The following is a 26438-nucleotide window of genomic DNA, read 5'->3' as shown; positions in this document are numbered from 1 at the left end:
ATAACAAAACGGGGGGAAATGTAACGTGCAAGTTCAGTAAAGTCGAAAAATAGTGGTAGTGGATAGTCAATACGAGCTAAAAAAATTATCTAATTCAATTTAATTAAATACATAGATAATATGAGCTAGAAAAATTATATAATTAGTTGATAAAGGACCTGTTTAGATAGGTTATGGCTTTAGAGTTTTTTTTAAGCTAAGGAAGTGGTTGTAGCTGTTGAATTTTGTTTCTTGATTTTTACAGTAAATTTTTAGCTTCTCAGCACACTAAAAACTAGAAAAGTTTCTCTCAGCTTGCTTTTTTAATTTTTAGTTCATTTTAGTCATATTTATTTTCTCCGCCAGCTAAAAACCAACAAAAACCAGGATCAAAAGCCAACCGTTTAAATAATTTCTAGCTTTTTTAGGAAAAAAACTATCTAAAATAAGGAACTAAGGAAAATTTGGACTAGAGTGGATCAATAGATCATCCATGCCTAGTAGTACATTTGTTGGAGGCTAATGGTCCATCTGAATGGTCGGACAACGCCCACGAGTTTGTATCCAGTCATCGACTCATTTCCCGCTGTCAAGAACCGGACAGACGAGAGACGATCGACTTTCCCCTCTCGAATCCAGAAGCACGTCGGCGATGGCACCGCTCTGGTCTGACGAAACTGCACGGTGCAGAACCACTGAACCGGTGCCCGGGGGGGCTGCACTGCATGCGCTCGGCGGCGAATGCTGTCCGCGTCTATACTGGGCTCTCTCTTTTTCGTCACGAGTTCACGGCTCCGTCTCGCGCCTGGTCCTTGCCTGATGAGCAGGCGACGAGGCGAGGGGACCTAGCCCGGGACGGAGGTACCTAGGAAACGAGAACGCTGCAAGATCCACCGCTGTAGCGTAGCGTCAACTGTGCAGAGTGCAGAGTGCAGTGCAGGGACGTTTGCTGTTCTTTATGATACTGAAGGGGAGAGAAAGAAAGATCCATGTCAGCAAATGAATGTCTGAAAATGGTTCCTTCGGAAAGATGTATCAATGATCAAATTCCACTCATATCATATCTGTTTACGAAGAATTTCTTTTGTGTTCTCAAGCCCTTGTAAGCTGTAACCTATACCGAATTAGTACATTATTCTTTCCATTTCTTTCATATTCGTTTCCTCAAATGAGTGCGAATCACCAGTGCGAATCACGTTCCACTCATTAGTCAGACACAGAGTCTTCTAGGACGTGTTTGGATGCCTGCACGCGCAGAGCAGCACGCCGGCCTAGCTCCGCGCGTGCAGGCGCTTGCCGTTTGGTTGCCTGCATCTTCACTCGAGCCTGCATTCGTCCGTGCGTCTGCACCTCCCCAGCCTGGCCGGCGGGAAACGCCGGAATGACCGTTTCTCCCGGGCCAGGCCAGCCACATGCAGCAGATTAGCGTTAACGATGGATAATTAGTAAATATTAGCTTATATTAGTACATTTTAAATTAGATTAAGTTTTAATATGATAAATTAAGTACTATATAGTGTATTTATGCAAAATAAATATCATGTTAACACTTGTTTTTTTATTTCAATCTCATGCAACATATACTAATGCGGGCAACCAAACACAATCTCTTCTCAGCCAGGCTGAGCACATACAGCCAACCAAACAGACTCTGCTGCATCTCCCCAACCTGTCTCAACTCAGCCTGTATGACTCATACGAGTCAGCCTGATGGCATGCGGGCAACCAAACAGGCCCCCTAGTGGCTCCAGAGAAAGAAAATGAATGCATGAAACTGAAGCTGAAGAGGGTTGGTCCTAGTCCTACCAGAGCAACAGTAAACCATGGCAGCATGTGGGTTAGTAATGCAGGCAGCCTGCAAGGAGACCAGATCACCAGGCTACCAGAGGGCATGATTCAGAAAGGGCAAGAACAAGGGACAAACATGTGTCACATAACAGAAGCTGATGATCGGTAGTTTTTACTACTGATTAGCCCCATTGCCTCTGAATGATGAATGCAGCTGTAATCTCACACGATACGCAAATGAGGAAAGAGAAGCTTCATCAGTATTGGTCCATGGCCAAAAGGTAAAAATGACAGTGCAGTAAATGGCTGGTGTTACAGAGGCATAGAAAATTAGCAGCTGCTGTTACAGAGGGAAGGAGATAAAATAAGCTCCCATCCTTGCTGCAGCATCTTTTCTGACAAAAGCCCGGCTTATTGTGTGATTTTATCTCTGTGCTTGGAAGGTGATTAGAATCAATTGCAGACCTGATAAGGAGCAAATTATTCGCTGGTGCAACGCTCTCTGTGTTGAAGTGATGTCCATCTTTACTTATTAGCTTAGGCTTTTTGATGAGTTGATTTGTGCATACAGCTCAATTTGGTATCAAGACTAGAGATCTCGAGTTCGAGTCCTAGCAGATGCAATTAAACAAAAATTTGCAGCCGACTTTTATTTCTACATCTTGGAACCTGATAGAGTTTTCACGTGAGGAGGAGTGTTGAAGTATAAGTGAATTATGTATCTTTACTCATCAGTTTAGAATTTTGGGTGAGTTGGTTGATACATGCAGCTAGATACTCTGTAACCTCGAAAAATAGTTTGATTCCCTGCCTTTTCTACATTTGCTATCTACTGATCTGCTTTAAATGAGAAAAAATATTCAGGTGGAAATTAAACTCTACCGTTGAGTTCTTAAAAGAGAGAGAGAAGGTACTAGGTGCGGAGAGAATCATTCGGAGCCTGAAAAGAAGCAATCAGTTTTACAAATTTTCCAGTAGTTGGCTTATTACGGTTTCCAACATCTTGACCTTAGAAACATGCAGGATGTTCCTAATATCCATTAAAAATTTGTGTGTTTTTCCGTGAGCCGTAGGTGATGCTTAGTTTTCTTCCAGGACACTTAGAAATTCTCCTCTATATATTGAAGTCTATGAAAATTATATGCATACAGTGATTCTGATTTAGAGTGTCATGTGTGGCTTTGAAGTAAGTGTGTTACTACAAGTCATTTGAATAGAATGCATGAATGTACCTTCATCCTAAGGGAAGCCTTTGTGATTTTATTTCATGTGGTAAAAAAGATGGAAAGATGGTGCCTTTGCAAGGAAGATAAAAAGTTTTGTCCACGTAACTGTAGCACCCAGAGTCACAGATTGAAGTAGTGAATTCAAGAGGCTAGAAGGTCTTGCCCCTACCGAAACAACAACCAGCAGTAAAATAGGTGAGCAAGGGTTAACGATGCGAGCAACCTGCCAGAACAGCACTAGACATGAATCAGCGACCAGGACTGCGGGAGCGAGTGACCAAAGCGTAAAACTGCTTGCTATAACAAACTGACACTGAACATTCAAAGTGGTCAATGAAATAAGACAAGCTGGTCGTATTGAACATTTCAAAAATACATGTAGATGACATTTTAAATATTCAGAACACATCCTCTTGTTCATAGGATCCTTCTCTTCTAAAAAAATTCAGACCTGGCGTGTGATGGCAGTGTGACAGGCATTATTAATGATGGCTATCATTTAGTAAGATTCAGAGCTAGGACCTCCTGATCATAGCCACAAGCACACATTAGCTAGATTAAGTGTAAACAAGACCTGTCCTGTGTGCTTCATACTCAGACACTACTCAGCTCAGCCAGTGTGGAGTTCACATTTTGGTAACCAAACACACAGTCTCCCATGGAGCTCAAGTCCTCCCCCTACCTCCAGCCTTCTTCAAACTTGCCCTCCACAAGAAGAGTAAGTGACAAGCACTCCCTTTTACCACTCGCTCTCTTGAAGTCTTGATCCAGCGAGACCAGCTACAAAGCAAGCTCAAAGCTGTTTCTTGATGCTTTTCTTCTACTTGTCTCCATTTCACAAACATTTCTTGCTCTATTGATTCAGAACTCATTCCATGGAGTAGGAGTTGATGCAGCACCTGGAGGAGAAAGAGGAGGCAGAAACCCATTTGAGCCCACGTTCAGTGACCCGCTCTGCAGCCTCAACCCGAAGGAGACTTCCGAGTTCGTTAGGTCCTCCTTCCCCATGGCCACCATGGCCAGAAGCAGCAGTAGCAACGGCCATGGCCGCCACCACGAGGCCTCCACCACTTCATCCTCCTCGTCCTCCACGGCCTCAGCGCAGAGGCAACGAGCGGACCAGCCGCAGCAGCACGTCGTCCCGGCGACACCGGGGCGGCTATTGCAGTTCTTCACAAGCCCTGCGCACCACCAGCAGCTCGTCGCCCCGAGAAAGTCGGTGCCGTCCAAGTGGGAGGACGCAGAGAAGTGGCTGCGGCAGTCGACCGACTCCGACCACCACGGCGGCAATGTCAAGGCCGCCTTCTCCAGGCAGCGGAGCGGCGGGCTGGGTCAGAGAGGAGGCGGCGGCGAGGAGGAGAAGAGGGCGCCGGCGACGGTGAGGAGGTTGGTGGATGGCAATGCGCTCGCGCTGTACGCGCCGTCGGCTGAAGTGCTCCTCAAAGGTGAGATTTTTATTCTCTCACGGGGTTTCTTACTCTTAATTTGCCAAGAAATTTAGCATTTTCACACAGGATTTCTGGTTCTTAATTTGCCAAGAAATTTTGGCATTGGAATTTGTTCGTCGATAAATTGCTCTCATCTTGCAAGATGCCCATTGCATTGCAGACAAGTTCACAGACAACGAGGAGCCGTCCAAGGAGAGCTTCGTGTTCCGGAGCTCGTACTGCGAGCCGCCGCTGGCGAAGGGCACGGCGGTGCAAGCGGTGGCCGCCGGCGACCACCGGAGGGACATTGGGACGGAGATGACGCCGCTGGGCAGCTCCACGACCTCCAGATGCCACACGCCGATCAAGAGCACGTCCCCCGCGAGGCACAACACCCCGGCGACCCGATCGGGCCCACTGGTGCCGTACAACGGCGGCGGCAGCGGGGGGCTGGACATCTCGGAGCTGGCGGACTGCCATCTCGCCAAGCTGGACCTGGGCGCGCGGTTCGACGCCATGCTCGTCAACTGGAGCTCCAAGGAGGAGGAGGAAGAGGAGGTGTCCAAGAGCCTGAGGCACTTCGAGGCCACCGCCGGGGGCGGGCCACCTAGCGACAAACGCGCCGGCGGCGCCGAGTGCCGGTGGGAGGACGATGACAGGGCCAAGAGCTGCATCAGGTGTGTGCACACTGCATTTGTGGAAACAAGATTCGGCGTGATATTATGATGTATGATTGATTTTGTTGTGTTTTTCTTGTTCTGCTTAGGTATCAGAGGGAAGAGGCAAAGATTCAGGCTTGGATAAACCTGGAGAGTGCCAAAGCTGAAGCACAATCAAGAAAGCTGGAGGTAAATCTAAATTTTGGTGCCAATTTACTGCATAATTATTTCTGATAAATTTTGGAGAGTGCCAAAACTGCACTCAATTTTTTTACTTTTTAACCATGCTTCAATGATGAAAGCTGCTAAAACTAGTCTGAAGAGCTGTACTGCTTCAATTCTAGCTGGAAAGATATGTGGCTATTTTGAGAGTCCTGTGATCTTTGCCGTGCGAGTTCACTGATATGCATCAAGTGTTAAGTGAAATCCTGCATTTAGGGCATTTTGCTTCACGACACCAGGAAGCCAGACCAAATATGAGTCATGGCCAAAGTCGAGGAAATGCTAAAATCAGGTTAAAAAAAAAATAGCGTTTGTTTTGTGACCAAGCTATTGTTAGGGCAATGCCAAAATTGAGTGTAGAAAAGGGCATTTGGACTGGCATGCTAATTTTTCTAAAAGCTGTGAGCATGATATGTAGGATCCATATGTAACTAATTTTTTAAGTATTAGAATATAGTCAATATGGGTCTTGATTTGTAGATTTAATTGCAAAAAACACAACGGTTCAAAAGGATTATTAATCGGATGCTCAGCTTAGCAAATAGTGATTTGAAGCTTACTAACAAGTAACTCGGAATTTTCCGAGCACCGAGAAATTTCAAATTTGTAAATTACAAGAGAAGGTTGGGATCATTGATCACAGCTCTGTCATTTTCCTGTTTCTTTATCTCGACAGCCGCCAACAGAGTTTGATCCTATGCAAACACTTGTCTGCCACCTTCATGTCGCTTGGCTGATCAGAGTTGTCTAGAATGGTGGGAACCGGAAAGCATGATTGTTCATTGCTTTTTATGTTACCCTCTCTCCTTTTCATAACCACAGCTTATAAGAATTCTTTCACTAGTCTTGTAATTCCTAACTTGGGTTACCATTCTCAAAGCCATGTGAAGAACTTCGATCCGAGAGCCCCAAGCAATATGATATCCTCTTAACCATAATATATGATAAGCCATGTGCTTTGAGGTGATATTATGATAATTTGTGGTACTAATATACTACTATTACCAATGCATATTCACTGCATACCAGTACAAGCATCAAGTTCAAAGTTTTAAACTTTTCCCTCCATGCTGCATTGCCCTAGGTAGACTGCACATGTGACATACATCACACGATCAATTGCAAATCTGAAAAAAAATTCTGAGTGATTCATCACACTTTTTTTGCAATGTGCTCATCAGGTGAAGATTCAGAAGATGCGGTCGAACCTAGAGGAGAAGCTAATGAGGCGGATGAGCACCGTGCACCGGCGCGCTGAGGAGTGGCGTGCCACGGCGCAGACGCAGCACCTACAGCAGCTGCGGCGCGCTGCGGAGAACGTTCGGCGGCTCAAGGCCACGAGCCATCACCGTCATTTGCCGGGGAGCGACGCGTCCTCCTGCGGCTGTTTCCCCTGCAGTAGCAATATCGTCAGCGGCAACCTCCTAAACTATTACTAGAGTTCTAGCGCTAGATATTCAGGGAAGATCAGATGGTTCATTTGGCGCGAAAACCAGCATGATTTGCGAAGAACAGAATAGTTTCTTGATGTTTGTAGGGGTGTTTTGTGTTGGAGAAATTGGTGGAGATGTGTCAAAAAACTGTATCTTTAATGTGATATACCAAGTTGCTGATTGCTGACCAACAGTTCAGACATCAAGAGTGATCTTTATCCTTTGACAATGTTGCATTTGAGTTCTTTCAGTATTCTCTGGTATCACACTTACAACTCTCTGACCAACAACAATAATTAGAACAGCGCGATCAACTTAACCTGCAGGAATTTGTGAAGAAATCATGTTTTGCGAGAGAATTGAAAATAAAGAAAAAAATCCCCAATATTAGCTTCTTCACGTGTAGATTGAGGCACCAAAATTTCTTAGCTTTTCTATGTGAGAGACATCTGCTCAAGATGAGTGTAGTGGATACTAAAGGTACTTTATAAGTTCACAAGTAACAATGAATAAAATCCATATTGTAGTAAAAGAGAAGACAATTACTCATCTCATCTCACAGCAAGCAAGAACTAACGATATTAAATTTACAGTTGGGATGAATCAGAAAGTGACCATATCTCATTAGCAAAGCCCATGAAGGCATGAAAGCGCGGTGCAGGTTCTAGGGAGTACCAACTATACAATACTTGTTCTTTAGCTAGAAGAGCAGGCTCATTGCCTAGATAAATCGTGCTTGTCTGTCATTCGCCTGCATGCAGTCTGCAAAGGACTTTGGGATAATCACTCCAAAACACACACAATCAAAGCTCTGTGTATGTTTATTTAGTCAGTTTCCTCAGAACCAAGGCTCCTTGAAGCACCGGTAAGCAACACCATGTTATGTCTGCTTGCCTGTGGCATTAACAACTGCTGCTAGAACAGTTAGACAGCCAAAAACAAAAAACGATTGTGATTCAAATTTGGTCGGAACGCATGGATTTCCTTGAAAAGAAGTTTGTTTGCAAGTTATCAGGTTTGAACGCCATTTGTAAAATAGTTAATCCAGCTGCCGCTCCCACACGTCGCCGGCGGAAAGGACGGGTCGTCATGGAAACGCGAGGCCTCCTTTGACTGGAACGCACGCATATGCACGAGCGACGAGCGGACAAGCAAACAACAAATCCTAGCTGTGGGGTCTCTCATCTAGGTCACTGGCAAACACTGTAGCCTCCTCCCATCTTGTCGTCGAGCCCTGTGTCCGTGTCACAGAGAGACAGAGAGAGAGATGGGGTGTCTCGAAATGTGTGCAAGAGTGCACGAGAGAGAAGGCGTGGTAGAAAGAAAGGAAACTTTTCTTTTTGAAACGAGGAAAGAAAGAAAACTTCAGAAAGACTCTCTTCAGAACGCCGCTGGACGAAAGGAGATGTATTTTCTTTTCGTGGGAGGTGACACGAGAGAAGAAATGGAAGTACGACGGCCACGTCGTGGACGTGACTACAAGACACGCACGCATGCATGGCTCTGTACACTGTGGGATGAGCGGTTGGAGAAGACGACGGCTAGGTGCCATGCCAGGAAGAGGAAACGAAGCCAAAAGCTAGCCATTGCATGCGTGGTATTTTTCGGATCATTCAGAAACATGGGATTCATTCTTTTTACAGCGAATGGATTCCTTCTTCACATCGCATGCTCGCTCTCTCAGATCTTCAAAGTACCAGTAGTACTCATCTAAAAAAACTACTGAGTTTCTGGGAGAAGATCACAATGTAGCATACCGGTACTTCGTTGGTATTTCCTCAAAAGAAAAAGATAGAATAGGATTAGCCTCTCTGCTTAGACAGGATTTTGATGGCAGATGTAATCTTTTTTTATTTTATTTTTAAAAAAAAGATAGAATAGGGTTAGCCTCTCTGTTTAGAATAGGATTAGCCTCTCTGTTTAGAATAGGATTAGCCTCTCTGTTTATCATTTTCTGCAGAGATGCACATGGACGTGTTGGTGTCCGCACCTTAGGGAGCATCGACTGGAGACGAGGAAGCCTGGGATTCCCTGCTCTGCATCACCGATTGTACTGACAATCTCATGTCACACCACACACCACCTCCATGGGCTGTCACTGCCCATATCCAATGGCCAATCATGGTCATGTCCCAATACACTTGCAGAATCCAATGGCCAATCATGTCCATGTCCAGATGCTTTCCACTGGAGCACCGTCGAGCTAGGGTTCCGGTTCATACATCTCTCGACTTGGAGCTCCTCCATGGACACCGGCTGGAGACGTTCAGGATAAGAGCTGACTGAAGAGAGGATGTGAATCTGACCGGTAGTAGGCGCAGGTGTTGTTAAAGAGGTGCATGTAACATTTTTTTGTTTTGTTTTGAGAAACGTTGCAAACACAAGAGAATGAGTTCTGCAACAAGCCTGCATGATCTCCTAAACACAGGACAATGAAGCGATGAACGCATTGCCTGAAAGCCAGAGAAATATGCAGCACAACGACTAGGCAGGTTTCGAAATGGCAGATAGTAAGGTAGTGCAAAAGGATCCATGATTTCAGTTCCACAAAAAAAAAAACCATTTTCACATCATGAGTTTAGCAGCCAAATGTTGCCAGAAAATCAATTTCTCATGAGCTTGGAATAAATTAATTAATTAGGATGTAGCTGGTGCCAACATCACAATGTACAACCCGTGTACTTTATCTGTAAAAGTGAACACACATAAAAAGAGAGCCGTTGGCTACTACCTAAAAGGTCCTAAATTGCTTCCTTGATCTTCAAGCTGCGACCAAACAATCCCAACATGTACAATAACCAAATGTTATGGCTTGGCTTCCACAGTTCTATTCCATATTTCCTGCTCTTGCTCTCAATCCACAGAACTCTAGTCTTTTGTCCTCTCCCCCTATTTCCATAAATTAATTGTTCACCATATGTAGCCATTGAACCCACTTCAGTAGCAAAAAAAATACGTACATGGCATGAAAACCACCACACTCAGGCCTCAGTTATGCCATTATTCATCTTTGCCCAGTCATCAGCCGGATTTATTATTGTCTTTAGAAGCTAAGCTGTTTAGCAAGTCACTTCCTTTGTAGCATGTGGCACCGGGACCAGGATTGAATGAGAATCGGTTGTACAGAGCACACAATGATGTTGATGATGTTTTGTTACCCCTAGCACCCCAGACAATGAAATCTGTGTTTTCAGGGAGACCCTCAGAAGCATCCTTGCATCTCGGAATGGTGCAATGCATTTTTCCTTTGCAAACTTGACGAAAGCCTCCTTTGCTGCATCTAGGCAAGCGGCCATTTCTGTTTCTTCACATCTCTCTCTTTCTTGATAATCAGTCGGTGCAGCTCCAAACAAACCTTTCCACCACGCGGGCTTGCATTTGTGTGATGCAGTGATTGAACACCCAGATCGTGCACCAGCCTGAAAAATTGTGCACCAATAATTTGTTCATTCCAATTTGAAGGGGGGAAAGGTTCTGTTGAGACGGAAATGAGTAAACTAAGTACACCACACAAAGTAAGGTGTGAGTGTGAATTATATATATTCAAGACAAATGAAATAGCACTAGTTCGGAAGCAATAGTTCTACAGGAGATGCATAATATGGACCTTTTCATATGCGTGTTCCAGGACAACATAAAAACTAAATTTGAGATAATTGAAATTTAGTTATCTGATCATTCATCAACATTGTACAAGTCTTCAGAAAATCGAGCAATGTTTGCTTGTTGGTATTCCTGATAAGCAGCAATTCTTCAAACAAGATATTTTTGACAAATTCTACTCACAAGAGAATGCACAATCATTAAATCCCATACGGTGCTTTCTGAGCACTAAATGTGCTTTGCACATGTAAATCACAAATTCACTCTCACAGTATTGACAACAACCTCGCGGAGTTGAGAAGCTGGAAAAGAAATTTGTCGAACTCAAGATCAAGTATATCCAAAAGAAGGATAACTTCCTTGCCAATAGTCTTGCCCGCATAGAATCCTCACGGTGTCCAGTACAACTCAGGATTTTCATAGAAAAACTCTCGAAGCTGTATGTAAAATCATTAGAGGACGCAGCCGAAGGAGTGGTGGTCTACGAGACCTATAACCATCTCAGGGGCTCGCTAGGGATTGACGCCCCAAAAGGAGTCGCGGGCGAACTCATGGCTCAGCTCAAAAACGAAGTTTCATGGATGACCGTAATCCACCAATACCTTCAAGATCGAGTTGTACCTGAGGATGATTGTCGGAGGGTGAACTCCTCAAACAGGGATCCGAAGGGACCCCCTTTGAGATTCGGCCGGGGGATGATTCTGAATCTATTTTGCGAGTGAAATAAATAGGCCTAAATGCGATGGCAGGTGGGACAGAATGGAAGGAGAATGCAGAACGCAGTAAATGCACATGAGGGATTTTTAGACAGGTTCGGGCCGCACTGAGCGTAATACCCTACTCTTGTGTGTGTGCTATAAATGCACTGAGAATGTCTCTCAGGGTTGTTACTGGTTACAAGAATATTTGTCTATCCTAGAGCTTCGAACTCCTTATTCTTTGGTGATCTCAGCTTTTGTGCTTGTACTGGGCCTTTGTCTTCTTCCTCGGCTTCCTTCGATCTCTAACTTCTGTTATTTGTCTTCTCCGGGGAGCCCGCCCCGCCTTAAATACTCGCCGACGGAGGCGTGCCCAGAAAGGGAGGGCACGAGTTCCAAGACGCCATAAATGGAAAGCAACCATCATGGGCTGCTGCGCGAAGTGACGGGGAGGGTTGAAAACGCACCCTCGTCCAGTCTTGTTCGTCATGATGTCGTTCTGCAACGGGCGCTGCGGGGAGGGCCCACTGGGCAGCCACTGAATGGCCCGGCGTGCCCGCTCGGTCTTGTACACCTGACACAGCAGGGCGGCAGGCGGGGCGCCTTGGGCTTCGCGATGTTATCCCGAGGCGCGCCGGATGACGCGGGATGGGACCCGTGCATTAAATGTCCTCACGTCTCCCTGCCAAGCCGTGGCAGGGACTCACAGCAAGCGTGGCAGGAGCAGTTGTAAGTGACAGGCCACACGCCCTCTTAAATGCGGCATCGGGCCTTTCACTGGTTGACACCTCACCGCTGGACCTTTGTGGGGGCCACAGGCGAAGGACTTCTGAGGCTGTCGGGGAACCGAGTGCTCGGGGGTCACTGTTCACAGCCCCGAGCACTCTCTCCCGGATATGCCCTTTCTTGGTCCTCGGGGAACTGAGTGCTCGGGGGCTACTATTCACGGCTCCGAGCACTCTCTCCCGAAATTGGCTGTTCGGATCCTCGGAGAACCGAGTGCTCGGGGGGCCACTATTCACGACCCCGAGCACTCTCTCCCAGAACTAACTTTCTTGGGTCCTCGAGGTACTTGGGTGCTCGAGGGCCACTGCTCGCAACCCCGAGCACCCCCTTCCCGGTACTCGGTTTTTCTGGTCATCGGGGGACTTGAGTGCTCGGGGGCCACTGTTCACGGCCCCGAGCACTCTCTTCCCGGCACTTGGTCTTCTCGGGTCATCGGGAAACTCGGGTACTTGGGGACCACTGTTCATGGCCCCGAGCGCTCTCTCCCGGGACTTAGTCTTCTCGTACCTCGCAGAGATGATCCCCGCTGGAGGGCGCCACGTGGCAACCTGTTGATCTGGCCTCGGGACTCGGGGACCTCTGGTTCCTGTATCACCGACAATGATGCACTAATCGAGTAAATTTCTTATCGATCCTTTGTGTATGGTGTTCTGTATCAAAAAGGCGCTCATAGAATCCTCATGAGATACATCTCTCAAAAATAGGATAACGAACTACTTGAAGAAATCCATGGAAGGGTGTATGGAGCTCACGCTTTCTTCCGAACCTTGGTTGGAAAGGCATTTAGATAATGTTTTTATTGGCCTAAGGCTCTCCATGACGCGAGCAAGTGAGTAAGAAAATGTATGAGCTGCCAATTTCACAGCGGAAAAGTATATCAACCTGCTCAAGTCCTAAAGACAATTCTTTGTTGTGGCCATTCGCGACTTGGGGACTGGATATTATGGGACCCTTCCTGATAGCACATAGGGACTTCAAGTTCCTATTCGTTGTAATTGACGCATTTACCAAGTGGATTGAAGCTGAGCCAGTCGAAAAAATTCCATTGCTTTATGGATGTGCTACAGACGTAAAACAGACTGTAGTGTCAAGTTCCTTGTAGTAATCGATGAATGCATCACTTGAGAATTGAGTATCGTTGTCGGTGGTGATCCTACTTGGGACACCAAATCTTAGAACAAGTCGGCGGTGATCCTACTTGGGGCACCAAGTCAAGTGGGCAAATGACCTAGTATTTCAAGGAATCAAAACCCGTGTCTTCAACTGCTTATCCTCCTATACTAAAGCTTGGGCTTACGAGTTGCCTAACATACTCTGGACACTTAGAACAACGTTCAGCAGGGTGACGGGTGAAACACCCTTCTTTCTAGTCTATGGGGGCAAAGCAATGATACCCTACGAACTAAGGATTAAATTTCCCCGAGTCGAACTACACGCTGATAAGGACGAAATTTCAAGAAGACATGTTGTCAGAGGGTTAACTCCTATCGCAGGGATCCTGAGGGACCCCTTTTTAGAGATTCGGCCGGGGGGATGATCCTGGATAAGTTTGCTAGAGAAATAAACAGATATGAATGCGATGGCTGGTGGGGTGGAATGATCTAATGTAGAAAAGAGTAAATGCACTGGGGGTTTAGACAGGTTTGGGCCGCACGGGGGCGTAACACCCTACTCCTGTGTGGATGCTATAAATGCCCTGAGAATGTCTCTCAAGAATGTGCTAGTTACAAGAATGTCTGTCTATCCTAGAGCCTGGGGCTCCTTGTTCTTCGGTTTCTATGCTCGTACGAAGGTGTTCTTCGATCTGTGTGTGTCTGTTGGCTTTGGGTGCCCTTGGACTTCTCGATATTTTCTACCTCCTTAACTTCTTCGACCGTGCAAATCTTGTCGAGCTTTTTCTTGTGTGGCTTCTTTTTCACTTTTCCGACTTCAAGAATTCTCTTTGTCTGTGCTGCCAGCCGCTTTAAATACCCGCCGGCAGTAGCGTGCCTCGAAAGGGAGGGCATGAGTTCCAAGGCACCATAAATAGAAAGAGCGTTATAATAGCCTCTGCGCGAAGTGACGGGGGTTGAAAACGCGCCCCGTGCCTAGTCGTCAGGCGTCATGATGGCGCTGGCAACGGGCGCCGTGGAGAGGGCACACCGGGCAGCCGCAGAGCGCCCCGGCGTGCCCGCCCTGTCTTGTTCTCCTGCCACAGCAACGCGGCAGATGGAACGCCTCGGGCCTCGCGATGCTATCCCGAGACGCGCCGGATAACGCGGGATGGGACCTGCGCATTTAATGTCCCCACGCCCTTTTGCCAGAATATGGCAGAAACTGACACCGAGCGTGGTGGGAGCAGTTGGAGGTGACAGGCCACGCGCGCTCTTAAATGCGGCCTCGGGCCTTTCACTGGCTGACACCTCATCGCTGGACCCCTATGGGGGTCACTAACGCAGGGGCTTCCTGGGTCGTCAGGGAACCAAGTGCTTGGGGGTCACTGTTCACCTCCCCGAGCACTCTCTCCCGAGAACGCCCTTTCTTGGTCCTCGGGGAACCAAGTGCTCGGGGGCCACTGTTCACGACCCGAGCACTCTCTCCCGGTCTTGACTGTACGGATCCTCGGGGAACCGAGCGCTCGGGGACCGCTACTCGCAGCCCCGAACACTCTCTCCTGGAACTTCTTTTGTTGAATCTTCGGGGCACTCGGGTGCCCGGGGGGCTACTGCTCATAGCCCCGGGCACACCTCTCCCGGTACTCGGTTCTCCTGATCGTCGGGGGACTTGGGTGCTCGGGGGTCACTGTTCACCTCCCCGAGCACTTTCTTCACGGTCACTTAGTCTTCGTAGTTCATCGGGGAACCAGGGTACTCGGGGACCACTGACTGTGGCCCCGAGTGCCCTCTCCCGGAACTTAGTATTTTTTACCTCACGGAGGTGACCCCGTAGGATGACACCACGTGGTGGATTGCTGGCCTGGCCTCGGAATTCGGGGACCCCTAGTTCCTGATTCACCGACATATGTTGACCTTAATATTCTCAAGGAAAAAAGGATACAATTGTTAATAAGATCTTTCGAACCCGAAGATATGGTTCTAGAACTTGTACAAAGCTAGAAAAACAGCAACAAATTATCTTCGAAGTAGGAATTTCCCTATAGGGTGGTCGAATCTAATTAACTAGGGTTATATAGCTTAGTTATGAAAGATGATCAAGTCTTTAAAAATTCATGAAATATCAACCAGCTTCGTATGTTATATAGATTATATATATATATATATATATATATATATATATATATAAGCACTTAGAATATATTTTATAATACTTATTATCATTTTATGTACATCTTTTCGCCTGTCTTCGAACCAATACCTTAAAACTAAGATAAGCAGCCATTCGAGAAGGACGAGACTTTGTGATCCCAACCCTAACGAATTTAATAACCGTAGAGAAAAAAAATCTCAATACTACGACACCGTACGGCTCCAAAAGAGCTCCGCGCCCACCGTCTCCCGCCACACAGGAGCCGGCAAGGCCCCACCACTCGCTCCTCCTCCTCAACGTGCTCCTTCTGGCCTGTGCGCTGCTCGCGGCGGCGTCGGCGGGCCCCATACGGCATTGGCCGCATCTGGGGGCTGCGTCGGCGGGAAGGACGACAACCACGCTGCCCCTCTCAACGCCGTCCCTCCCCCACATTCTTCCTCCTCGTGGCCGGATCTCGCTGGACCAGTCGCCGCCGCCTTCGCCGTGGCCAACGAAGCTCGTTTTGAGGCTGCTGCGCCGCCCGTTTGCCATCGAGCTCGCCCGTTGCACCGCCTGCTGGTCCGCTGCGCCGCGCGCTCGGGTTGCCGCGCTCGCCTGCCGCCCATCGGGCCTCCGTGCTCGGCCGGTTGTCAACGAAGCGCGTGCTGAGGCTTCCGCGCCTCTCGCTCGCCGTCGTGCTCGCCCGTCGCACCGCCAGCTGGTCCGCCACGCCCCCCGCTCGGGTCTTCGCGCTCTTCCGCCACGCCCCCAGATCGGGCCTCCGCACTCGGCCGCCACCCGCCTCATCCGCCGGCAGCAACGGCGGTGGCGGGAGCGGGTGCGGGAGGGGAGGTGGGACCGACCCGGCGGAATCGATGAGGAGATGCGGCTTGGGGAGAGGATGCGGCGGGGGTCGATGAGCCCCCGACCAGCCTGGACGACGTCGGCAAGCCGTGGAAGGACGGCACGCACGGGGACTTGGACTGGAGTTTCCTGCCCCAACCGCCACCGGGGCTCTGCGTCGCGCCGGCGAAGGAGCAGGACCACAAGATGGTTCAGGTGGAGATATCTCTTAACTTATAATGTGCAAGGGACATCTCTGTTGGTAAGATAAGCACCCAAAGCAAATTCATGCATCACGACTGTTTGAACACAATAGTCTGAATAGTTCCCATCTTTACAATTCAAATACTCCATTGAACTATGCATCCACGTCGACGTACCTCTCAACCACGAATAATCTAATCAATTTCAACAGAAAATTAGCTTATTAAGCATTCTCAAAGTTCTGAAAATTTTCAATGCTCAACGGGAAGCGCCCCGGTAGCGCGCCAAAGGCCCGACACCGTTCCCCTCCCCTGGAACACGCACCTGCAGCAATCTTCGCTGATCTCTAAGCTCGGCGAGAAGCGCGTCCATTCCGCGCGCAGGCGTAGAGCCACGGGGTTGGATGGGGTGCTATTTCTGGTATTTTTGGCTTCGTCCGATGCACTAATCACATGATGGTTGCTGCAGGGCATATGAGAGATTGGACTTCCTCTACGAGTCAGGTTGGCCGTCGGCAAGAGCTCGGAAGGGTTCCAGGCGCTGCAGCAATCTGCACCGGGGACTGTTGCGTCGTCCTCTTCTGCCCAAGCGAGCATTTTCATGGCCTTTGGCACCCAAGGCAACGTCTTCTCCATCGCGCTCTCTCTCTCGACAACTGTAGGCACCCAGCGTGACCACGGCGTGGCATTCTATTTACCAACAACCAACTTTATAACAACCCAATAATCACGAGTCTCAAGATCAAGGCGCAGTCACCACAGTCAGTTGACAAACACGCAAGAGAGAGGAGATGGGGCTGGAAAGCGCGGGGGGAGGAAGGAAATTTTATAAAACCTGATTTTTCGAAAAATCCGCTCCCCTCTCTCTGCTACACACATACTAACCGTTGAATTAGAAGAAAATAGATCTTTTGAACGATCGAGTCTTATAAAATTTTCTTTCAACTAGGCAAGGCACGCAAACACGCAGTGTGTTGAATTCGAAAGCCACGGCATTGTGTAGGAGCAGTAGCAGCAAGGTGGCGCAGTGGCAGCACTTCCACGGCGTCAGTGGGCGGTGCTTCTGTCCTCCTTTGGCGGCACGTCGATCCTTGGTTGGCGAGGCTGCAATGGAGGCGGGGCCCGTGGCATGCGCGTGAGGAAGGATCAGGGCTGTGCTCGCGTGGCTTCGGCTGCAAGGCGCGGCGCGTGCGTGGAGAGGATGAGGAGGAAGGAGAGGGCGCCAGGCGGGTCGGGCTGCAATGGATGAGGCAAGGGAATGGAATTGAGCCAGGACAGGGGAAATGGAAGTGGAGATGGGCCAGGCCGGAAGGAAGAGTTGGGCCAAAAAGGAAGCTGTCCGCCCCTGTACAGAGTTTATTTTATTATTATTTTTCAGATTCTCATATGTGATTTTGATTTTTGAAAAGTATCTAAACTAACTCTAAATTTTCTCATAGATACTTTAAGCCACCTGAGTTTAGAGAAAAGGTTTGGAAACCTTTGCATGGACGGGCTTTTTCTCAAAAATCCAAACAAGTTTCTTTTTTATGCATAGGAAAAACATGATTTTTGATGCAAGAAAATCAAAGTAATTCCCAAATATTCATACAAATCGAGAATACCAAAACAGGGAATAAAAACACTCGAAATTTACCAACCATTATAATCGAAATATTTTTAAATTTTATCTTGGATTTTGAAAAGAAACAAACCAAATACAAGTGAAATATAAATATTTTCTCGAGATTTTGAAAAGAGTTCATAAATTTCAAAATTATCAAATAAGGAATTTTAAATATTTTAAATATACAAATCACTTAAAATAAATATTTTAACTCATCAAACATTTGGAGAGAAAATTAAATTAAATCCAAATAACTTCCCAAAAGCTTCTAAAAGAAATTTAAACTTTTTAAAACTAAATTATAATCTAACACTTTTGGTGATTTGTTTTCTCAAAAACTACTGCCTAGGGTATGGGATGTTACACTGTGATAGGCCGGTGGCACATAAGCACATGTGGGCTCCGGTGGATGGTGGCTCCAGGGCACACTGACTCCTCTGGCCGTGCGCTGGTGAGGCATAGGTGGCGACTAGAGCTGGGACTTGGGCTGTGACGGCTTCGTTGTGTCTTGTGTCACGTTGTGCTATGCTTATTAGGCACGATTGGTCTATCGTGTCGTGCTGTGCTGGCACGAGTTAACTCCATGAAGGTCCAAGCACGGCTCTTGACACATTGTGCCGTCGTCGTGCCGTGCCGGCCCAGGCACGACACTGCTCCATGTCACCTCATAATACTTACATATTTATCTCTTATCATCTCATACTTATGTCTCTCATGCTTCATATTGTCTTACAATGTTTACATATTTATCTATTATTATCTCACACTTGTGTCTCTCATGGTTACGTATTTATCTCTTATCATCTCTCACCAAACAAATAGGACATTAGTGTCTCACATTTTCTATCAGAGAGATTAGAGAATAAACACGAAAAAATGATCATGCATATTATGTCGTGACTTTTTCGTGCCATACCGGCACGCCAACCATGCCAAAGTCCTAACACGGCACGACCCTCGTGTTTATACATGCTGATCTGACCCAAAATATTTCATATCGTACCGTGCTTTGAGCCATCCCAAAACATCGTGCCGTAACTAGCCCAAAAATAACACGACATAAGTTCCAGCTCTAGTGGAGACTCTCCCTCTTTCTTTTATTCTCGGTTCCCTCTATTACACGTGTGGCCCATTGCCACGTCGATGCCAACTTGGACAACATATGTTGGTGAAAACCACGGTCAAATAGGCATAGGGACTAGTTTTAGACAGTTTTGAGTATTGAAGGACCAGTTGTATCTGGTATTGGAGTTGAGGGACTATTTTTAAGTCAGGACAAGAGTTGAGGGACTAAAATTAGATTTTTTTTCTTTTGATAATGGAAAGTCGATTCCCATCTAAACATCTTACAATGTATATAGCGTGGTTCTTTATTACAAAGTTTAGCATTGCGCTAATAGAGCATCGCACAAACTAGAAATATAGAAAAGACATAGATAAGATTAAGCGAGTTTGAGACATAACACAATTAAGGTAGGCTGAAGCAAACTCTCCGTTTCTGATCATCTGGCGAGTTCTGTGCTTAGTGCGGCTTTGCTGCCAAGGCTATGAAATCCCGTGGTTTCGTTCTCAGTAGCAGTATAGCTATATCCGTGGCCCTCGAGAGCCTGTAGCGCCTGAGAGCGTTCCGGCATTATGTTTGACAGTCGCCGGAGCTCCTCCGCGACCTGTCCCATGGCCGGCCTTGCTTTACCCGGAACAGAAGTGCATCGGCTCGCTAGCTCCGCAGTTTGATGGATCACCCCCATGGCGCCTTCCTCGACTATGTCAGTGTCCAGGAGCTCACCAAGGGTGCCATTCCCCATGGACTCCTGAAACATTATCGTCAGGTTCTTCTGTTCTTTGGCCAGTGGCTTCTTACCAGTTAATAGCTCCATTAGCGTCACCCCGTAGCTGTAGACATCGCTCTTGTCAGTAAGCTGGAAGTCCTGCAGAAACTCCGGGTCAAGGTAGGCCAGCGTGCCCTTGGGCACGACCTGGATGTTGTCATCGATAGTTGAGCAGCCAAAGTCGGACACCTTGGCGACCAAGCCGTCGCCGAGGAGTATGTTTTCCGGCTTCACGTCGCCATGAAGCGTCGTGTGCGGCGGCGAGTGCAGGTGCGCGAGCGCCTCCGCGGCCTCCGCGGCGATCCTCAGCCGGGTCGCCAGCGTCACGCGGCGCCTGGGCCTCCCGTGAAGCAGATCGTTCAGGGTCCCGTTCTGCATGAACTCGTACACGAGCATGGGCGCCTCGAAATGCAGGCAGCAGCCGAGAAGCCTTACGATGTTCGGATGACTGACGCGGCAGAGTATGACCAGCTCCTGTACGAACTCCATCGTCCTGCTTTTATCGATCTCCTTGCACCGCTTCACCGCGACAGTGGTGGTGGTGTCGCCGACGCCGATGATAGCCTTGTAGACGGTCCCATGTGCTCCTTCCCCGACGATGTTGGCCTTGTGGAAGCTACGTGTGGCCTTCACGATGTCTCCTCTGTCGTAGAAGGTGAAGGTGATGTTGCCTTCTGTTTTCAGAATTTGTGAGAGCATCTGGCCTCCGTGCTCCTCAAAGTAACCTTGTCTTTTGTTGCTCCGTTTGTGGAGGAGCACTTCGGTTGCAAGAAAAGCAATCAGAGCAACCAAAAGACCGGCCACAATTCCTAGAAAGATGGTATTTGGAAAGAATGAATTTGAAGTTCAGAAATCCAGTACCAGAATCGTCAATCATAACGTGGTAGTGTGGTGAACAATCTGCCTATGTGCTACTGTTCTTTGCTTATAGCCGGAAACCCATTGTGCCAACGACGGTGTTGAATCATCGTCAATCGTGAACTATGTTTATTTCCTGTGTAATTTTGACCTAGTTTTTATTCTTTCTTTTTCTAAGAAGAACCGAGAGGTTGACAGATGGTCCTGCCATCCAAAATCAAAAGGTACTTCATCTATATATATTTATTAATATAAAAGGAGATGACCTTCTCACCACAGTGGTAGGAAAAGAAAACAAAAATAGCCTAGACATATTAACAAAAAGGCAAAGTATTCAGCCATTGATTTTGGTAGACCATGATTAGGATTGAATGACAACCAATAGATCTATAAAGACTTCCCTGACTTAGTCATAAAGGACTAAGGCCCACATTTGCTAACTTACTTAAGGTGCAATAAGGATACAAACAAACGAATTAGGCCCTCTACCAATAGTCAATTTAAGCAAGAGCCTGAAAGATGTAGACTGCCCATTTTGGATCTATTTACCAACAACCAACTTTAGTAACAACTCAAGAATCACGAGTCTCAAGACCAAGGAGATTATTTTTTTGTATTCTAAAAACAAACAAGATACATACCATGCAAGCTTTACTGCAAGGATGAACAAAGTAAAAACATTATATAATCCATAAAAATAAAAAATATTTTCCAATTAAAAATTAGAAAATAAAAGCTCGATGTTGTAAAAAAATCATGTGAAATATTATTTGTCCAATTGTGTAAACTAATTATCTAGAAATTTTTTAAATTCTAAAGTCAAGAAAGCTCAGCAATACTTAAAGAATGGAAAATTGGAGAGGAAAGAAAATCTTGGTATTCTTGATAATAAGGAATTGTATAGTAATAATTATAATAGCATTTTTAACCATTGGAATTACAATTGTATAACGAAACGATCATGTACTAAGGTCTAGCCACGCAATTGAGCGGGCTAATGGTCTAGTTGTTTGGACGAGAAATGGATAATGAAGTTTTTAGTCAGACTCCCTATGTCCTAGCAGCAACATAAAGCTGAAGGCCCCTATGTGCTTTGAAACACTATTAGAAAAATATTGCGACCCACAAAGAACATTTCCTTTAGATTTTAAGGGTTTTATGTTTTTTTTTTTTTTTTTTTTTTTTTTTTGTAGATTCGATAGCTAGCCTTAGAAACTGATTTCAATGTGTGAACCTGCAAAGCATTGTAAATCAAATTAAACTGCGGCACCTTAGTTAAGTTAGGAACATGCGCGTACCAACAGCTAGCCGTGCTCGAGGGGGAAAAGGATCTTTCTGGCATCCGTCTTCAATAGATGCATTTCCTCGGGTACCCACAGGACAAGAACAGTTGAATGTGCCGTTTGTATTAATGCAATTTCCGAAGCAAGAGTACGTAGCAGGATCATCGCACTCATTAATATCTACAATCAAACATCAAGTTTAAGAGTTAAACATGACATGTATGATTAGAGCTGACATATTTGATTAGATCTCTTATACTGCGTTTCAGTAAGGGTTAAGAGCTATCTAAGAGTTAACCACCCAAATGATCATAGAGCAGACAAGCATATACCCTATGTGGCACGGATGAGGGATACTGATATGGCGATGTGGATATATGGAGATACCGCAAGGTCTGCAATACCCTGGCTACTGCCCAAAAGCAAGCATATATCGTATATCATGCATATGTATCGAGAACGATGGTTCAGGTATGTACAAAGCCCACAAAAATGAACTAAGCTAATCCATTATTATAACCAAACATCAGTATTGCTAAACACAAAATGGCCGTTCTTTCTGAAAAAGAAGAAACAAGGGAATTTTTCTTTTGCAATGAGAAAAATGGGTTAGGAGAGCTGCCGATTGTATTAATAAAACAGAAGACCCAGATTGGGTAAAAGAATGGCCCTATAAGGAATAAGTGACGAAACAACAACAGCTACAACAAAGGCAAACAAAACAACAACGACGATGATGACTATCAACAGCGGTCGGTTGGACGAAAGCCTCAACACGCGCTGCACCACCTTGATCACCGACGTGCCACCTTAAAGAGCACAACTGCCCATAACGGAATCGACTACCGCCATCCAGGACCGGCCGCCATAGAGCCAACGTGCCCCATAGGGCCACCACCACCGCAACCACCAGACACTGGCATCCATCAACGGAGCACCAACTGACTACCATATCACTAGATCGCCGAGCACCGGACTAGCCGCCGCTGCGGCGCCAAACTGCCGCTAGCCCTTACACATCTTGACTCGCGCTCGCAACCATCGAAACCCCGGTCTTGACCGAACGTAGAGGAAGTCATCGCGAAGCCGACCGCACCGCATAGAGCAGGCCGTCGCTGTGCGGGACCCATCGCCGCAGTGCCGCTGCAGCACCAAAAAGACCCACCGACCGAAGCAACGCATCAGATCCGGTCACCTCCGAGGCTGCCTCAACCATCGCTTTGATCATCGCGTGCAGGCGCCACCCCACACCCACCACCAGACACCACACATCGGATCCAGTTTGCCTCGCCATCAGGAATGCGCAGCCCTACCCCGCAACCCGTGCAGCTCCTCCTTCCACCAAGCCGCCACCAAAATCATGATCATACCACGCGGACAGATGCCCAGATGCTGCCAGCAACACCTACATGGCTGCTTGGTGGCCTCCAACCTCGAAATTCCTCCGCAACGCATCCACCGCACCGTCGAAACGCACGCACACCTGTCGGATCCAGTTGTGACCTAGCAGAACCGTTGTCAAGCCACCCACCGTGCCAGGGTGGCGGCGGACTAGATGGATCCAACCACCGGCCGAAAGATCTGCTGCCCGCGGTTGCCCATCGGCTGCCACCAATTGGATCCGTCGTCCACGGCCTCCTGTAGTTAAGGGGTCGTCGGGCCCCCACCATAATGTGCCAGCAAGGGCGCCTTCAAGGCTGTGTGCCACACCGCACTGTCCACACCTAATCTGTTGCGCGTCTAGCTACGCATATGGCGGAGAACGCCATCCACTCGCATATCCCTGCCAAGGGAGCCTAAACGGCCACGCGCTGCCCACTCCACGCCACATCGTGCCGTCCACACCTAGCCTATCGTGTGCCTCGACAAGCGCCACGGCAACGCCGCCGCGACCTCTACAACTGGGGCGGCGCCACATATGCGCACACCCGCTGATCTGACATCCACGCGCGCCGCCCGCCTGGAACTGGATGTAGTTGAGCAGATCCGCCATCAAGCACGAGGATCCGGCCTTCGCGCCGCCTGATCTCCGTGCCACGTCGTCCAGGGCATGGATTCGACCACTGCGCCGTCGAGCCACCATGCCGAGACAATGGGGGCACAAATCTACCATCGCGCACGCTACGAACTCGCGGAACACGCACCAGAGCATGCGCACGGCATCGACGGCCCCCACCAGCACATGCCCGCATGCTGCCGTGAAGATCCCAGAGTTCAGATCCCGGCCACCTGCCCACACCAACATGCGGATCCCACCGGCAGCGAGCAGAACCATTGGCCACATATGCGCCAACACACGGATCTTGATGGAGGCGTGTGTATCCGACCAACATCAAGGGGCGGCCACCTACGCCTCGCCCTGGACAACGACGGAGAGACCACCAGAACCAAAGAAGAGAAGAAAGAGGGTAAGGAAAGGGAGGGAGGGGACCACGATGGAACCGCTGGGCACCGTCGTTGGCCGTCGCAACCACCGCTGGCCACACCACTCACACCGTCGGGGCCGGGTGCGGCGAAGCCGTGTCACCCCCGAGTCGCCCGAGGGAGCGACACGAGGGCCTCTATGTCCCTAGAGAGATCCAGCAATCACTTAAAGAGATGAGCCAGACGTGTTACATATCGCGTATAAAACTTAACCGGCCGTACACTACTTTTAGCAATGGCTAGTAATGCCGCATCTCCGGTTAGAGCATGACGCTAGGAGATCTGACGATCACTTCAGGAAAACGAGCCAGGTAAATCTATATACTATTTTGTACCGGGTGGTGAGAAAGAATAAGTCACGACAGAGGCTAGGTAGGATGGGTGGCAGATTCACCTTGGCAGCCGTCCGGAAGGTAAGGGTTACCCTGGAAACCTTCTGTGCAGTTACAGATGTAGCCTCGTCGACCGGCTGCGCTGAAGCACTGGCTGTTGCTGCTAACGCACGCGTCACAGTCATCGTGTCCGATGGCCCAGTCAAGCACCACCGGCACCTGTCCACCATGTAACTCCGACGTGGTCAGGTAGCTGGTCGAGAACGTGAAGTTGGACGACTCCATGAGCACCGCGTAGCTGCAGGGGCTGGCGTTGTGGTTCTCCGACGTGCTCAAGCGCTGGTCGAACCACACTTGGTAATACTTCAGGCCCTTCGGGATGGCCGTCTGGCAGCAGCCCATCCCGGAGCAGGAGTCGTTCCTAAGGGCCGTCAGGTCGGGAAGCCGGCACATGGCCACGCACCCGGTCATGTACGTGGCTGCGTCGTCCATGCTGTCGCCGATGTACGCCAGCGTCCGGCACCCCAAGACCGTGAACTTGTTGGCGGTATCGGACAACGTGTACGGCGTTCCCGTCAGGTTCCAATACCACTCGCTGGGCTTCATCTTCCCAGATGCGGCGTCGTAGCAGTAAGAAGAAATGTAGTTGAGCACTTGGGCTTGACCAAGCGGCAGGGAGATGCTGATGACCTCGACGTTGCTAGTTCCCAGGAACGGCTTGTGGGAGCCGTTCCCGGTGTCCCGACACTCGATTAGGAAGCCCGGCAGCATGCAGTGAGGAGGCCCATGGCCGAACGGGAAAGGGATGTCTACGCTGCCACATTGTCTTAGGCACCCCTCGCTAGGCGGCGGCAGCGGTCCACCCGCCCCGGCGGCGGCGGGGAGCCTCAGCGCCGCGAGCGCCGCGCTGAGCCACAGTAGGGGTGCTAATACTGCGTGGCATGCCATGGACGAACACTAACTAGTCTTCTTGTGCTTATGATGATGGACTGGGCTCTGTCCTGAGAAACGGAGAGATCATATACTGGTCACTGGAGATTTTTCTGGGGATGGTCTCTGGAGTCTGTCTGGGGCGGCCGCCGGGCGGTTGGTGAAACAGTAAGCCGACGACCTGGCAGTCTTCGCCTTTGTGTCCTCATCAGAACATTTGGTCAGGGCCCGCTCCTGTCCCCAAGCACGCACGTTCTCTGCTCTTTCTTCTTTCTGTCAATTAGGCGCTTCCGATCCTTTCTTTGCGATTTTTTAAAATAATACATTTTTAAAAGATAATCGTAAAAATAGGGCCCTCATGTTGCAAATTTAGATGCATATCTGCAGTGGATGGCCGACCTAGGGTTTATTGGCATTCGAGCTGCCGATTAGCCCTACTAGCACCAACGTGGCGCGACAGTGCACCAGGAGGGAGGCCTGTTGGAGCCAACAGAGCCTGTTGGTAGTTGGATTGTCGACAGGTCCCATGATTTGCGGTCAATATTTAAACAAAAGGTCATAATTTTTTTTTATATAATCTCAAATGAAGATGAACTTGTACGAAAATTATAGCTCTCAACGTATCATTTTTCATTTAAAACCATTTAGATGCCCAAAAGTTGATACAAAATTTAGACCTAGAAAACCTAGTTCTGAACGTTCTAGTAACCTTTTAGGTATCTAAATGGTTTTAAATGAAAAAAATGTATAACTATAGAGTTATAGATCTCGTTGAGAACTATAATTTATATATAAATTTCATCTTCATCTAAAATCAAATAAAAAGGTTATGTTTTTTAATATTGATCGCGGAACGTAAGATCTATCGGCAATCTATTTGCCAACAGGTCGCCAGGGCTCGGTTTGGTTCACAGGTGGCGAGGGCTGTCGGCAGATGGATCGTGTCAGTAGTCCACCTGTCGACAAACAACTAAATTTGCAACAAATTCGTTATTTTTATGATTATCTTTATAAACTATATTATTTTTTAAAAAAAATCGTTTCTAGCTAAGCCTTGGATCTCTGCTTGTCCGTTTGCGCGCAA

At 48.0% G+C, this 26438-nt stretch overlaps 2 protein-coding genes across 2 annotated transcripts; one reads left to right on the top strand and one right to left on the bottom strand.

Moving 5' to 3' along the window:
• Window positions 1-3500: 3500 nt before the first annotated feature.
• LOC133886982 (uncharacterized) lies at window positions 3501-6891 on the top strand. The gene is made up of 5 exons (XM_062326895.1): window positions 3501-3711; window positions 3859-4438; window positions 4602-5097; window positions 5187-5268; window positions 6483-6891. Exons 1-5 carry the CDS (start codon window positions 3652-3654, stop codon window positions 6738-6740), a joined length of 1476 nt encoding a protein of 491 aa, XP_062182879.1. The 5' UTR covers window positions 3501-3651; the 3' UTR covers window positions 6741-6891.
• A 12101-nt stretch (window positions 6892-18992) lies between these two features.
• LOC133886191 (wall-associated receptor kinase 2-like) lies at window positions 18993-25402 on the bottom strand. Its single transcript, XM_062325924.1, has 3 exons — window positions 24487-25402; window positions 21684-21848; window positions 18993-20336 (listed from the first exon to the last, which is right to left on the bottom strand). Exons 1-3 carry the CDS (start codon window positions 25370-25372, stop codon window positions 19201-19203), a joined length of 2187 nt encoding a protein of 728 aa, XP_062181908.1. The 5' UTR covers window positions 25373-25402; the 3' UTR covers window positions 18993-19200.
• Between the last annotated feature and the right edge of the window lie 1036 nt (window positions 25403-26438).

This window comes from Phragmites australis, chromosome 12 (genome assembly GCF_958298935.1).
Source record: "Phragmites australis chromosome 12, lpPhrAust1.1, whole genome shotgun sequence".
Classification (NCBI taxonomy): Eukaryota; Viridiplantae; Streptophyta; class Magnoliopsida; order Poales; family Poaceae; genus Phragmites; species Phragmites australis.
The sequence above is the reverse complement of the archived record's forward strand: the minus strand, read 5'-3'. Positions and strand labels throughout refer to the sequence as shown.